The sequence below is a fragment of the Solanum tuberosum genome, unplaced genomic scaffold (genome assembly GCF_000226075.1).
Source record: "Solanum tuberosum cultivar DM 1-3 516 R44 unplaced genomic scaffold, SolTub_3.0 scf00026, whole genome shotgun sequence".
In the NCBI taxonomy this organism is placed as follows: Eukaryota; Viridiplantae; Streptophyta; class Magnoliopsida; order Solanales; family Solanaceae; genus Solanum; species Solanum tuberosum.
This window is the reverse complement of record NW_006238952.1, coordinates 1,861,733-1,877,450: the sequence shown is the minus strand read 5'-3', so window position 1 is coordinate 1,877,450 and position 15,718 is coordinate 1,861,733. Positions and strand designations below refer to the sequence as shown.

Sequence of the window (15,718 nt, the reverse complement as noted above, 5' to 3'; positions counted from 1 at the left end):
TTGGTTCGCCATGTATGTTATTCCTCCCCGGCTCGTCCTGTTATGTTTTCAATTCTTTGACCTAATACATGGTTGGATAAGAACCTGTTAGTCAGCCTTTTGAATTTATATTCATAGTCCTACTAGTGAAATTATTGTAACCCTCTCTTTTTCCTTGGTTTTACAAGTCTTTCAGGTAAGGTGAAGTTTATCATGGAGGAACCTAAATTGTGTCTAGGGTTTCATTATCCACCATGAATGATCGGTATATTGTGAGACCAATTGAGCATGAAAGAACTGATGGAACAGAGCTCTTTTTAGTTTGAGGGAATCATACCACCATCTTCATTATGAATATGTTTTGTCCCTTATTTGATCATGCATTATGGCGTTTGTGGTATGGTTTGTTCATACATGATGCTCATGGTTTGGTAAAAAATTGATTCTAACTTGAATATGGTAGACATCATCAAGCTAGTAGGTTACAGAAAACATATACAACGAAGAAAATGAGATGTTTCTCATCTGCTATGATTTTCATATCTGTTCTTCTTCGTTTGAAACAAGGAATGACTCCAATATTTTCTTCATCTGGTATTCTTCTTAACCAAAAGAATGGGAAACGATTTTTAGAACCGCTATGAAGATTACCTTGGCTAGGATAAGATAGCTGAAGTAGGGGTGAAATAATGCTTTTTGTATCTCTAGATTTAGAAATGTATTAGATGTTTTTTATATTTATGTTATCAGGTTTTGGAAACTTTTTTGTTGTTTTTTCTCGATCGTGGCTCGACTTTCTTGTAGAAGTGTCGAATGTGTTATTTCTTTCGACTTGAACATCAATTTTGGGATACTCGAAATGATCTTGATTTTTGGATTGTAATACGTGTTTAAGGACATAAGAAAATTAAAGTAACTAGTCTTAACAATTCCAAATAGAAATGATTGCAATTAAGAAAGAAAAATCGGAGAACTTGACTTATAACTATAAATTAATGGGAATACTTGAGATTTAGTGAGAAATTAAAAAACATTCCGTATAAAAAATGTGTCTCCTTCTGTTTAATTTGTTTGAAGCTTTAAGAATTTTTTTTTTACAATATTTTAAGGGCAAATTACAGAAATCACATATTTTTAAGGCAAAATTACAATTTATAAACGGATACAATAATATAAGCGCTGATACATTAAATTTTAAATTAAAGTTTTTTTTTTATTTTCCACCCGATGTTCGGTGCCCACATTGGAGTTTCAACTAAATTTGGATCGCGCTCTGCAGGGCTCATTCGAGAGTGGCGCTCTCAATAAAATTTTCAACACTTCCACCAGTGCATCACAACTCATGTTGGTATTTTAAATTAAAGTTATGCATACATGTCAAAAAAAAATTGATCTTATTATTTTAAAAACATGACATATTAAAAAAATATCTAATATACACGAATCAAATTGATAGACAAAATTGATTTTAAAAACTCAAAATCTTACAGTAGCAAATTTGAAGAGAAACTAAGATTGATTACAGGGAATCCTTAACTAAAAATTTCGTGATTAAAATAAAAAAAGAGACGGAAGTTTGTTCATGGCTATTGGGTTGTAAACGTGCCCCCAGGGGTAAGCGGAATCTAGAGAAACTTGAGGGACAGTGTATGTAATTATTGCAATTCCTTGAATAGAACAATATAATATTAATGTCAAATCATATTATATAATTTTTATTGAATGTCTAAACTAAACCAGCACATCTACTTTTAGCAATTGCAAGGTTCCAAGCCGGAAGTGGCCATCACTACCCAACGCCATTCGTCGACGGTATCCTCCGACGAGATAGCCGGGAAAGTAGATTAAAATTCCGGCCAAAATCAGGGCCGGCGTCCGGCGACATAAACACACGATAACCTGAGCAACTAGTATTTGGATTGGATGTGGTTTGTAAATTCTATCCCTCCTTTTTACAAGTTAAAAATCAATTTGGGTATGAAATTATACGTGCAGTGATACTTTTGTTCTAGACCTTTTGCTTTGTCGCAGTTCAAGATTCATTTTTTTTTGCTCATTTAACTGTTGTTTTTTGAGAAGTATTTTGTAATTGCAAATTGGTTGTTCACGTGAGATGTAAGATTTGAGAGTTTGGAGGGGTAGGTAATTGATTGATTAAAAGAGGCAACTGTTGTAGTATTGTTGTTTCAGGGTTTTGTCCTTTTTTGACACTGGTTTTATTGGGTCAGGGAATTTTGGAGAAGGCATAAGAGGAAGGTATATGTTACATTTGGAGTTCTTGGAAGTGGTTACCTTTTGTATAAGCTGTATGAAGGACACAAGCGGCGACTATCTGATCTTGAGAGGGAACTTGCAGATGAGAGGAGAAATGAGGAACTCATTAGATCCCAGTTAAGATTTTCTCTTTTTAATGTTTATTTGCCTGTAAAGGTGTACTCTTTCTTTTTCATCATGTTTGGTGGTTGATATGATATTATGCTCAGAGTTAGTTGTCTCTCATCTGTAGGATCAAGGAACATTTTGGGAAAATTCAGACAATAGCTGATTCAACGACATTGCCCCATGTAATGCGACATTTAAGTAGTCGAATAGAAGGAGACTTGGACCTCACGCACTTGATGGAGAGGCTGATGAAAGGGAAAGACGAGCCAAATTCTCTAACTGCTGCAGAGAAGCTGGAGCTGTGGGACAGACTCAAAATTTTAAGTATGGACATGTGCACCAATATAGCTTGCTTTAATATTTCTATAATGTTGTTAGCTTATGATGTTGTATCTTGTGCCTATCCAGATTTTACCAGAATTGTGTTGTCTCTTTGGGCGACCACAATGGTAAGCTTATACATTAGAGTTCAAGTCAACATATTAGGGAGACATCTTTATATCGATACTGCACGTGGCCTTGGAAGCTCTATTCAACTTGTAAGAACTGCCTCTTTTTACTTGACATGAGAGTATGATTATATCTTGCATTTGTATTGATTGTTCTATCTAGAATCTCTTAAAGTTATAAGTATTGCCTCTAGATGGATATGATTCTCCACATCTATGTGGTTGTATATTGGATATTCCGTGTGACAATGAATTAGTCAGACAGTTAATGAAATCACTTTACTATGTGTTGATAATGTATCTTCCATAGCTTTAATAATGTCTGTGGCAGATTGTTGACAACAATTCTCAACTCTTTTAGTAATTCCTTTATTTATCTAAAATCAAGAATATTCTTAGAGTTCTATGTGATGAGAAGATACCTAGTAAGTTAAAATAAGTTCTACGACATGGTCCTTATAAAAAATCTCTACAAAATGGCTCCGAGACCGACAATATTGCATGAGAGTGAATGTACAAATACCCTTGATAAATATTGTACAAATACAAATGTTAAGTTGAATATAAGGTCATACATGATTAGACAAACTTAGAATGATTATTGCTTATGGAGAGAGTGTTTGGTGGTTCATGATGCATGCCTTCAACATTCTACATAAAGAGAGTGTTTTTGTGCAGTAGGTATTTCATGCGTAACCAAAAAAATGGAAAGTTGCAGCCACCTATTTTTTGCATTGCTTATTGGCTAGACAGATTTAGACATTGTTCTTTCAGGTTTTCAAGATGACCACTGTTATTCCATAAACAGTCAAAAACTGAATTGTTGGAACTCCAGGGGATTAGTAAACAATTAAAGAAGATTTGGTGTACCATCCCTGCATGTATATGCTGGAATATATGGAAGGAATGAAATGTGCGATGCTTTGAAGGGAAGAAAGTTAGTGTACAACAACTTAACTACAATGTTTATGGATTTTGGTGAAATCTACAGAATGTAAAGGATGAAGATAGAATGTTAAATTTCATAGATCTTTACAGGAATAGGACCTTTATTGAGGATATCCTTTTTTTTTATCGTACAATAGGATTACCGACTCTTGTACTGTCTTAACACCAACTTGGTGCCAAGTTACTCCATTTTTTATTCAAGAAAAAAACAAGAGAAGTAGGGCAGTAAGAGAGGAAACTCGACCTTGGGCAATCATGTGGGCATGATAAAGGAATTCCAATATTATTGTCTTAGAAGTTGAACAAATAAAGTATTTAGTCAATAATGAAAGAAGACACGATTCCCACTTATTCATTTACCTCACTGTATCTTTGTTGTTGTTCATTAGGAAGACAGACTAGGATTCTTCTTCTTTTGAGTAGACGATATTGGTATCCTCTGGCACCTCTTTGCATTCAAAATAATCTTTTCAGATTAATGGGAAGACTTGTGATGACCATCTGGATGTGTTGTACCAAGGATACCCAAAGAAATTCAGAAAGTGGCCAGGGAAAGGGATGAGGGACGACAGAAGAGGTACAAGAACCGAAACTACATGGCATACGTACATTAAATGGGAGCCTAATTATGATAAATAAATTATTAAGTTGGTCTCCAATATTGCTCGGTTCAGGGAGATCTGCTAGCCTTGATGAAGCTGGAGATTAGCTTTATATACAATGAAATGTCAAGCCTAGAAAGCTGGATGGCGTCAGTGATGATAATTTTTCCATGCTTCGCCCTACTTTTCTCAATCCGGACAAGAAAGCAAATGTTGTTTGCAGTGTTTGAAGGTTCAACAACAATTAGGTCTAGTATGAAAGTCCATCCTTATGTGAATAGAGGATAGTATCTTACTTATAGTCACAAGGCTAGATATTCCTCTTAGTCAGAAGTGAGATATGAGATGGAGAAGCCAATAGTGAAGTAGGGTTCACAGATCTTTCTAAGAAAACCAAAGAAGAATGAATGAGTGAATCGCCATGACAAGGATTTGCTGATTGTGGGAGGAAAGCACGAAAGGTGAAAGATAGGAAAAGTAATATGAAGTGACAATCTTATAAACCCTAGAAGTCACCTAAAGGAATGGAAGTGCCACAATTCCTAGAGGAGATAAAAAGATAAGAAGTGGGTTCTATAACAAGCAAAAACAAAAAAAATGGAAGTTGAACCCTTTGTCCAATGGAAAAGGGGGTGTAAGAGTGGAACTTTTATAGGAACCTATTTCTTAGGTGATTATGCAATTTTTTGCTGTACTCTATGTTAATGCTGATCCAACTGGTGGTAGTTAGCCTCAGTTTTTGTTGCTTATTGGAAGTGCAATTGATACTAGTCTTTTATCTTTTGCTGATTGGATGTGATTTAATTCCAGGATGAAGCTGATCTAATTGACAGAGATGATGAGCAACAGTTTCTAGCCAGTGCAGACTATCTTACCAATGTTGGCCTGCCTGCCTTGATTTCATGTTTTGAAACTGCAACATCTGAAGTTCTAAAAGGGTAGGCTCTTTACTTCTTTCTTTTCCTCTCAGAAGTTAAAATGTGCATCTAGAGTTTAGTGGGTTGCTCAGTTCGATTCCATTTTTATTTTCAGTTTGGTAACTGACTAATTTTGATATTTGATTCTTCGAACTGAGTGATGGACCTATGAATTGATGGTTGGGTTCTTTAACTTTTTCCCAGGGTATGTTGTTGTTCTTTAATTTTCCCTCCCTGCTTTTCCCTTTTATGATTTAGTATGATGATGATATGAAATGAGCTTAAATGAAGAAATGGGGATTCATGTTCCAACCTCAACTTGTTTGGGACTAGGCGTAGTTGTTGTTGTTTCACTTTTATGCCAAAAGAGAGAATTTTCAATATTCAGTTGCAGTGAAACTGCTAATCAGGGCTAACCTATATAATGAAAACTTATGCATTAAAGTCTCAAATGATTAAAGCCATAGGCCATTTTCTTTGAATTTCAACCACAATGTTTTTCTTTTGCTGTCCTTGTAAAAGAGAAACCTTTTTCTTTTGCCATCATTGTGTAGCCATACTTTAAAGTTCAATATTATTATGATAATTGGTTTCTAATGAGGGATAAAATCAAGATGGGCATGATGCAAGAGGTTGGAAAAAATTAACGCTCAACATATTGCGGTGATGCTCATTTGTGAATAGCTGCTGGAGTGCAACAAGGTGGAGATATATATTGAAATTCTGCATCATTGATGTGTAACTATTGTAGTCTGGAAATGATGATAAGATAAGGGAGAAAATAAAGGCATAATACATAAACATTTGCTCAAACTTGGTCTCAACTGGCAAGTGAACACTCCAACTTTAAGTATGCACATATAGACACTTCACCTCGTCTCCAATGTATCATTGTCTCCTTTGTGTCAGTCGAATACTCCAACTTACAAAATATAATCTAGACACCTCCAATTAATCACAGCGTTGAGTGTTCACGAGACATAATGAGGATGAGTTGGATTGTTTAGTTGCCAGTTTAGACCGAGTTTAGGTGTCTAGATGTGCAGTCTCAAAGTTAGAGTGTTTACTTGCAGCTGAGACCAAGTTTGAGCGTTTGTTGTGCATTAACGAAAAGGTCAAGGGAGAGAGGGATAATACACCTGGGGTTTGTGAAAAAAAAGGAAACAAAGAGAAAGTCAAAAGGTAAAAAACTTTGGAACAAAACAGCTCAACTCCAGAACAATTGCTTGCGAGAGTTTGAAGAATCAAACCCATGTGTGTTTAAATGCATAGAATTTCCATCAAACCGCAACGAAGTTCTTTTAAAATTTTAAATTAATATGTACACACGCACACTTAGGTAGAGAGAAATGAGAGATTGACAACAGATTCAAAATACCTAAATTTTACGATCTGGGAACCACATCCTGAATCATCAGGCAAACAGTAGATCAGATAGCTTGTGTGTTATTCTTCTTCATTATGTTTCTTTTTGTAGTTTTACCATGTAAGGCGGTAGAAGTTAGATGCACCACTCTCTTTTTTTCTTTTATAGCTGCCTATAAAGGATGTCTAGTTGGACGCCAATCGACATAAAAACACTATCTATTGTGCAAGGAGTCTTTTGAGCTATCAAAATGTGATTATTTACTGCCAACCTCCTAATCCAATGGACAATGAGAAGGGTCAAATCATCCCCTGTCAGGGTACGGGGTTAATCAAACCTTTAACCTGCATATGAAGCCCCAGGAACAAAGAAACCATGCCCATGCAATCCCAGGTCATATAACAGATATTACAGAGGACCATGCAGGGCCGGTGGGTGTTCACTAAGAAAATGTCTCTAAATCGATGTGTGGTACAAAATCACATGCTATTTGGAAGGCGCAATGTGTTGGAACATTTTCCTCTTGGGGTTGAACATATGTAGTGGATGGATTGCAGGCGATTGACCTTCTTAAACCATAGGATTGCATATTTTATAATTTGTATTTGAAATTAGTTATATCTTGCCAAAATGTGTCTTGCAAAAATTACTGATCTTTTGGTTTGCAGAAAACAGTTGAAGGATTTCTTCAACACAACTGTACTTCATGATACCATTCTGCAGATATTGGCCACCTTTCTGAGCATGGGAAGCCCTCATCACTGGATGGGCTTTTTGATGCCAGAGCCCTCTAAACTATATAACTCTGCTGCTACCTCTAGCAGTGATAGTACAGAACCTTCGCCTGCATCCAAATTTGAACAACTTATGCTGGAGGCACAGGCCGTTTTGTCAAGGTACTTCTGTTTGCTTTTCCCATCGTGTTGCAAATAAAGATTCAGCTTGGTACTAGTTCTTCACTATATTGAGATACAAATTTTTATAAAGGTTGAGGCACTAGGGGAATATTAATCTGGAATGTGAAAACAACTATGTGCACATTGAGATTTTCTCGATATCAATCTGAAAACCCAATTTTTGACATCTTTTGTTGCTTTGGAGCACATAATAGAACTATTTTCACCTTTACAAGGAAAGTGACTAAACTCCCCACCCCCACCAAAAAATAGAAGAGGGAATATAGATTAAAAATGCAAAAAAGATGAAAGGAGCTGACTGCTGTGTTACTTGTAAAGATAAGTTTAGAACTGAACGCAGCAGATTAAGCAAAATGTCTTCATTCTTTACCTCTGTATTGATGCCTGACATCATTCAATATTGACAAACTTTCAGGTATTTGTTTCTCATACTATTTCCTTTGGCAAATCTGTTGGTTGATTACTTATCCTTTTGTTGTGCAGCTCCGAATTTGAGAATATTCTGGATATGTCACTTAAAACAGCGGTGGATGTGATGATGGAAGACATAAAGGTCCTCTGTGGAGAAACCAATTTAAAGTTAGGTATTCCATTAGCTAAACTTCTACCACGACTTGCTCATATGAGTCACATCCTGCTTGAAGAACCCAATAGGGACAGGTACATCCAAATTGTCCAAAGCATGCCAGAAGTAGAAATGTTCTTCACCTTGTTATATGCAAGCACACCAGCTTCATAGTGTAGGAGCATGTTGTATTCTTGTGTAGCTTCAGTGTAGGTGTGGATGTAAAAGATTGCATATAGCATTTTGTTAGCTCCTTCAAGGGTTAAAATTTGGACAAAAATAAGAAAACTGAAGATTTTCTGGTGAAGTTTCATTCTACCTGTTACCACAGTGTTGCTTAGGAGTATTAAATTTATTACGCAGACTGGTTATTTCATCAGCTGAATTTAATAGCTTAAAGCTGCTTTCAAAGCGTGCAATTTTGTGTTTCCCAGCTTTGTTGTATTTTTTTCCTTGATTGATTGTCCATGTGTGTATTGACTTGTGCTGTTGTTTATCTACTTGAGAGCTAAGATTAGCAGATGTGAATAAAGATCGGTCCTTGTAAGTGTACCTTCGTTTTGAGGATATTGGAACTTGATTGATACGTGCATCATAAAGATTGTTTAAGTACCTCCTTCTGATGATTTGATCGGTCATTTATATGATCTGTTGATGGTGATTTTTACTGTGACTAGAGAGAAGGGAAGGGAACCCTTCAGTCCAAGAAAAGGCAGTGAAAAACCGAGCTCAGCTCCTGCATCATTGGAGCAAGAACATGTCCAGGATGTTATTCATCTTCTTTGACATGCTCATGAGCCAATGATTCAGCAGCAAAGATCAGTTCCAATAACCCACCTTGGGTTGGACTAAACAGTTTCCTTCTCTCCTCAGCTTTCTCAAGTAGCTAGTCACAGGAGGAGCCCTTTTATATATAATAATAATAATAGTTTCCTCCCGAATTGTTTAATTGAACACGAAATTTAAAGAAATAAAAAATACTAAGAAGCAGTGTTTTCACATGTTGTTACAGGAATTTGAGGAATACTTTCCGTGTCTCATTTCATATCATAAAGTGCGTCTGCCTAATCTCTTTGTTTAATCGTTATTATTGTCCCCTTTATATTTACATCAACAACAGTACTGACGGCGAAATTAATGATGTTGAATTTTTATATTTCTTAAGATTATTGTTCCAATCTTTATGCTTTGCGACAAGGTATTAGGCACCTAGCAGCTATACGTAGTAGTTTATTTTAGTTTTATTATTCAATAATCTAGACGAATAGAGGTGTAATTATAGTGTTTAGCTAATCTATACTTTCATTTGGAAGTGACTTATATGCCAATTGCTATTTCTTTTATAGAAAGAAAATGGATCATATAAATTCTTACTACTCATTTTCACTTTATATAGCGTGATTTTTTCATTTTCTAACAACGTTATATGAGAATGATAAAAAATATTCATTTTGTTCACTTTTACTTATCAAATTTGAATTTGACACGTTCATAAGAAAATAATGATTGATATAATTATTGTACCATACTATCTATATTAATTGATATTTAGTACTCTCTATGTTCCTTTTAGTTGTCACATATACTATAAATACTTGTATCAAAATACTCCCTCCGTCCCTATTTAGTTGTCCATATTTCTTCTTTTAGTTGTCCCTATTTAGTTGTCCATTTTGACAAATCAAGAAAAGACAACAAAATTTTTCCTATTATACCCTTATTTAAATAAAGTTGTCATAAATAAAATAAATAAACTTATGAACTTCCTAGCATTTAGTTATCTTGAGTGAATTTATTTTGGAATTGTAAATTGTACTATAAGGGTAAAATTGTAACTTCACTATGGTAATCATTGTTGCCTTAATCTGTGTGTCATTTCTAAAGTGGACAACTAAATAGGGACAGAGGGAGTAGTTGTCAATTTAAACAATCAAGAGAGAATTAATTACTATCTTTTTTCAACTTTGCCCTTGACACTAATTATTCTAGAATTAAGAGGCACATATACAGATAAAGGTTAAAGAATTAATAAGAAATATATTGATCAAATAACATTTTTTAATAATTTTTTTAAGAATTGTATTAAATTTTATCACAACTAAAAATACAAACAAAGTTATTAGATATTGAAAAGTAATTAAGAAAATAAATAATCAATACATTAAAAATAAAAATGAAGATCTATTTATGGCGAAGCAAAAGCGAACAAAGGACCGAAAAGATAGAAAAAACACGCGCTATTGAGGAGTTGGTATATTTCAAGGGTAAAATGGGAAAAGAAAGAACAACCTATAAAATGAAAAAGTAATGAACATTACTCCCTCCTCCGTCAGGGCTAGTACTCGCTGCTGGCTTATTACACATCGGTAAGAAGGTCCGAGCAATAATGGCGACAAAAGACGGGGACATTTTGATGCTAGAGGCCCCGCCGGAGTATCGTCCGGCAGTGTCTAGTAGTGCGGAAGTGATAGATGCTTTGCCGTACATTGATGACGACTACGGTGATCCCAACGTGAAAGAAGAGGTGGACCGTTTGGTCGAAGAGGAAATGCGCCGCAGCTCCAAAAAACCTTCCGATTTCCTCAAAAACCTCCCTCCTCTTCGTAAATTCAACTTCGAGGTTTCAATCAATACTTGCCAATACTTCTGCTCTTCAACTATTTTCTATGTTAATTCTAGGGTTCCATTTTTTTGAAGTACTCATTCATTTCTATAAGAATTAGCTTTATTGAAGGATTAAAATTGCTACTTTCTCGTGAATTGTGTTGATTTGGTAACTACTTGATGAGGCCATGATTTTTGCTCGTATAATGATTGAATCTGTTTTAGAATCATCCTATGCTTGCGAGGGAATATGAGCGGGTGAGAGCTGGAAAACCTCCAGTACAAATAGATACTTCACGATATGGACTCGAGGTGCCGCCTGTGAACAAACGCAATGATGAAACTGCATGGAAGCAATCGCTTCAAAAAGCTCAGCGTTTACTGCAGCATCAAGTAATCAGGTAGGCTACCTAAATCCAATGGTGAACTAGAGGTAGTATTTTTTAGAGTTCCCTTTGCTAATTATATACTCATGGTTCTCAATTTAAGCTCTTTTTTTCTATAATCAAAGTATCTGTCCAACAATTAGTATATATATGTGTAAAATCTAGATATGGCACATGATAGTTAATAACCTTTATTGGTAGGAAGAAACTTTTTGTATCAGTTCCTCAATCACCTTTAAATGCAAAAGAAATGAAGTCTGTAAGGCTACAAGGTTTAATAAAATAGATGTTGCAGTGAAGCATGATTAAAGAGTACTTCTTCAAAGAAATAGCTAATATATGGTGATTACATATATTTTCCAAATAACTTCTTAATAAAAAGCATTGTGTTTGTTTTGACTTCTATGTCAAATCCAAAAGCCTGCTCGACGTGTGGGGAAACATAGTACTATTTGTCACGTGTTGGGGAGTGTGTTTGTATTTATTTCAATGAAATAGGATTCTGGAGAACTTGTATATACTATCAGCTTCAGCAGGTCATATCCTAACAGAAGACATGTGAATTTTGTGTCACTTTGTTACCAAAGTTTTTTACTTAGCTTTTGTTAATCAGGAAAAATTCTTTGTACATCACAATGTCCTACCTGTATATGGAGGCATCTAGTACTTTGCTACTAAAACATTCATGCCTTCGATAGATATATTATGGTTAAAAAAATTCCCCTTTTTTGTTGTGCACAACTGTGCTTATTGCTTCTGTAACCAAAAGTTAACCTTGATACTCTATAGGCTAGAAAATCTGGATCTAATGTCAAAGCATGGTCCTGATGTGTGGAAGCTGTACAATCAACGATTGGAGGCATTTCTAGCCAGGTTCTTTTTCTTTTTCTAATTTTATATTTTTCATGGTGTTCTGCTATCGCATCCTTATTTAACAATTTACTGATGCTGTGACCCCAACTTGTTTGGGACAAAAGCGTAGTTATTTTTCAGCTATTTCATCCTTAACAATGTACTGCTACTTCTGTCTTGACATGATTTTACATGCTCCCTCTGTTCATTTTGTATGACAGTGCGTGATTGGACTGGGTCAAAGAAAGAAATCTTTTTGCACATTCTGAAATACCCTTCGAACTTGTTATCTTAAACATGTCATAACATTTGGTTACAAGAACATGTCAATCAAGAGAAAATGATAAGCTTAAAGTTAAAAGAGTTTCCAACTATCGCTTGTGTTAATTATTTTTGGAACAGACTAAAGAGGAACGAATACCATAAAAAACGGAACAAAAGGAGTAATAGATATTTGATTGAAAATGATAAAAGAAGTTTTCATGCTTTGGACAAAATGACCTTGAAGACTATAGTAACTATTTTGGACTTGGTTTCTAGAGTAAATACTTTTGCATAAAAATAAGCAAGGACATGTTCTATTTTTTGGTGAAACAATATGATATGATCAAACAGTTGCCCTTCTTCACTGCTGGTGCAATTGTGATTCAAAAGGGAGAAGTATTTATCACTGTATTTACACATCTGGAACCAGTTCTGCACAGTATTAATATGTCTCTTACAAAAAGAGCATGATTCGCTCGTCCTTTCTCCTCTGGTATTGCTGCATCCCTTCCATGGCTGATATCAAACTAATTTTCTGCAGAATGCAATCACAAGCTGCTGAACTGAATGAAATGATCGAAACAGCAAACAGGGAAAGGAAATATCATCAGGTATAAGTATCTTGTGTCACTACTGATCTGTTTCTGTAGCGTTTTGCATTGTTCTTATTGATCTGTTCGCCATTGCATAACAGCAAACTACTGCATATGAGCTCAATGCGTTGTCCATGCAATGGAGAGAGCTCTGTCTGAAAAATATAGAAATTCAATCTGCATGTGGGGAACTACAAGACCACAGAGAACAACTGAAGAAGGAGGCTGAAGAGAGGTCTGTTTTGTATTGCATATCATCTATGCCTTTTCTGGTTTTAATAGGCTAGCTTATAAGATATTAACCTCTTTTACGGCAGGGGCTGGAATTTGGAGGCTAATGTTGAGAATGGCAACACGCCGTATGCAGAATTATGAGGTATTGATTTCGCTATTATTCTGTTATGCTTAGTTTGTATCTACTGGATTAGTTATCGATGATATTAACATGTAGGGGGGAATCAGATAAAAAGTTGGGGAGGTACAAGGGTGATTTAGGTTGAAGGAAATGGAGAATGAATTAGATGGTTGAAATGAATGTAAAGTATGATACGGGGAGTGCAGAATAGAAATAAAAAATTACAATTCTATAAGTTAAAGAACCAATTGTGTGAGATGAGAAGGAAGATAAGAAAAAGAGAAAAAAAACTATGATCTGCAATGTTCTGACCTTTTTAATTTCCTATAAAAAATGTAGCAAATTTTCAAAGAAAAAAATTCCCATCATTTTTCTTCCATATCCAAACATGAAAAAACAGATTCCTGGAATCATGTTTCCTTAGCAAAATTCAGGTTGCATATACAAGGTCTTATAAAACCTTGTGGAGGAAGACAATACTATTAGATTGGGTTTGGCTGGGGGGGTTATGTTGAATTACGAAGGCTGTAGGGAATGTTTTCCCTCTTCTCTTGTCGATTTCAAAGATGTGTGAGAATTGTCAGATTAATATTGTGAAAATATGTAGGTGTAGGTCCATTAATCATGAAGATTTGCTGCTGCTGGACTTAGATGTAGAAGTTGGTCAAAGGTTTGAAGTCCTTGCTTTAGGTCAGTGTGACGAGGTTTGACCATGTCTTTTGTTGGCGATATTCTGTTAGGCAATCCTGGTGAGGAATGTGTCCAGTGTGGAAAAACTCACTGCTTGCCTCTGTATCTCCCAGTTCTTTGTGCACATGTTAATTTCCTTATCTTGGTAACAGCTCTAATTATGAATAGTTAATCGGTGATGTTAATGTTTGTCTTCTTATTTCCCCTACAAAATTTGTTTTTGCTTTTCTCTGGACTCCCAATATGCTTTTGTTTTGCAATCTGTACTGCCATCCGTGGGAAGAACAGAATCATAGACTTCTATACTGGGAGCATTGCGAGCATAATATATATATTATTGCTAAAAGCAAATGAGTGTTTTGACAGTTCTATTGCTAAAAGCAAATGAGTCGTTACCAGACCAGATATAACAAGGAGTAGCAAAATTAGCCCATGAAAAAGCAATTAAATAAGTTGGGTCGTTCAGGTTCACATTAACTCGAATTTACACGACGTTTGGTAGGATTCCAGTCACGCATTAAACTCTAATAGAGACTCACCAACTTAATTTCGTATGTATAAAGGGATTTACGTAATAAATTTATCTTCATAACTCAACAGGAACAACAACATTCAATTTATTATCTCTTTATATAGGCAAAGATATTTTGATACAAGTTAAATTTATTGAACTAATAATGTAATTTTTTATTATTATTATTTGGTTTTCCATCCGGTGTTGAGTACCCGCCCGTCTATCCTGGATTCACGCTGCATAGGCACCCTTCAGGGGAAGTGCTCCTACCAAGGATTTTTCTATACTCGGGACTCGAATCCCATAGCTCTGGTTAAGGAAGAAACTGTTGGGTTTAGCAAGGTGTGAATGGAAAATAAAAAGAGAAAATGGAAAGTGGAAAGAACCAATGAAAGTGGGGGAACCAATTTTGGAGGGAAAATGAAAAGTCATTGCAAAAGTGCAAATGAAAGGTCATTTTTACCATATTGGTAGAAGAAAAGAAATTGTTGTCCTTATATTAGGAAACACTTCCTTTAGTTCTTAAAGGGTTAAGAAGAAGGTGCCCCTCGCGCCGTTGTCGTCGCTCGCTCGGCTTCGGCAAATGATTTGATTGATAATATTTTTGGACAAAATTTATTTAATCAATCTTGTTAAATCATTTCCTTTCTCTTATAAATTAATTCCGAATGTTAATTAAATAACAGAATTAATTTGGCACAACTGAATTTATTTGAAATTCACGTGTAACGGTAATCCTTCCGAAAAGTCGTTACTTTTCCCAAAGGACACAATGTTCTGGAAAAAACGGGTCTAAACAAATTTTTCTGAACAGACGCGTTCCTTGCTGCAAATGGCTATAAATAAGAGGTCTTTTTCATTTTTTCAAACACCGAAAATTTTTCCTCTTTGCATACATTTTCTTACATAAATAAAATTGTCAATCGACTGAGTCTGTGTGTGCTCTTGTTGCTGTTCTTGCGTTCCCTGAAGTTATTGAAGTTTGAGGTACCGCTACTTCTTTAACAGGTTAATCCGTTTTATCTTGGAAGGAATTAATTTGCAACCTCGGGTACAGTGAGGGGATTAAATTTCTTAAGAAAACACAATAATTTCTGTGGACTCAGATTAAAAATCATTCTATCTATTTCATCTTTTTTCTATTTCTGTATTTTTGACTAACCTGAATACAGGAGATAACAAAAACAACCTCATATGTTGTACTACATCCTTTCCTTTGTGATATAATGTAAATTACGCTATTACAAGCGGTGAAGCACCTGAGAGACTCCTAATTACAACTGTTAGGCACAATCAAAAGATGCCCAAATATGAATAATTTTAAAAAGAAGTTAG

At 35.3% G+C, this 15,718-nt stretch overlaps 2 protein-coding genes and 1 non-coding gene across 3 annotated transcripts; 2 read left to right on the top strand and 1 right to left on the bottom strand.

Annotated features, from left to right (window-relative positions):
* The first annotated feature begins 1,688 nt into the window (after positions 1 to 1,688).
* LOC102606031 (peroxisome biogenesis protein 3-2) lies at positions 1,689 to 8,558 on the top strand. Its single transcript, XM_006341494.2, has 7 exons — positions 1,689 to 1,907; positions 2,208 to 2,369; positions 2,486 to 2,685; positions 2,770 to 2,900; positions 5,171 to 5,298; positions 7,312 to 7,539; positions 8,044 to 8,558. Exons 1-7 carry the CDS (start codon positions 1,903 to 1,905, stop codon positions 8,297 to 8,299), a joined length of 1,110 nt encoding a protein of 369 aa, XP_006341556.1. The 5' UTR covers positions 1,689 to 1,902; the 3' UTR covers positions 8,300 to 8,558.
* A 252-nt stretch (positions 8,559 to 8,810) lies between these two features.
* On the bottom strand, positions 8,811 to 8,987 carry MIR319 (microRNA MIR319). The gene has a single exon (NR_127202.1). It is a non-coding gene; the product is annotated as a microRNA MIR319 (primary transcript).
* A 1,446-nt stretch (positions 8,988 to 10,433) lies between these two features.
* On the top strand, positions 10,434 to 14,095 carry LOC102605698 (pre-mRNA-splicing factor SPF27 homolog). Its single transcript, XM_006341493.2, has 7 exons — positions 10,434 to 10,745; positions 10,955 to 11,130; positions 11,905 to 11,988; positions 12,773 to 12,842; positions 12,926 to 13,059; positions 13,142 to 13,200; positions 13,787 to 14,095. The coding sequence occupies exons 1-6, from the start codon at positions 10,512 to 10,514 to the stop codon at positions 13,197 to 13,199; spliced, it is 756 nt and encodes a 251-aa protein (XP_006341555.1). The 5' UTR covers positions 10,434 to 10,511; the 3' UTR covers position 13,200; positions 13,787 to 14,095.
* Positions 14,096 to 15,718: the final 1,623 nt, after the last annotated feature.

Excerpts from the sequence above, each read along its gene's own strand:
- LOC102606031 (XM_006341494.2), top strand. Across the intron at positions 2,370-2,485 it reads GAGGAACTCATTAGATCCCA|GATCAAGGAACATTTTGGGA; the intron begins GTTAAGATTTTC and ends TCTCATCTGTAG. Across the intron at positions 2,901-5,170 it reads TTGGAAGCTCTATTCAACTT|GATGAAGCTGATCTAATTGA; the intron begins GTAAGAACTGCC and ends ATTTAATTCCAG.
- LOC102605698 (XM_006341493.2), top strand. The coding sequence starts at position 10,512 with ATGGCGACAAAAGACGGGGACATTTTGATGCTAGAGGCCCCGCCGGAG. Across the intron at positions 10,746-10,954 it reads TTCGTAAATTCAACTTCGAG|AATCATCCTATGCTTGCGAG; the intron begins GTTTCAATCAAT and ends AATCTGTTTTAG. Across the intron at positions 12,843-12,925 it reads GGGAAAGGAAATATCATCAG|CAAACTACTGCATATGAGCT; the intron begins GTATAAGTATCT and ends ATTGCATAACAG.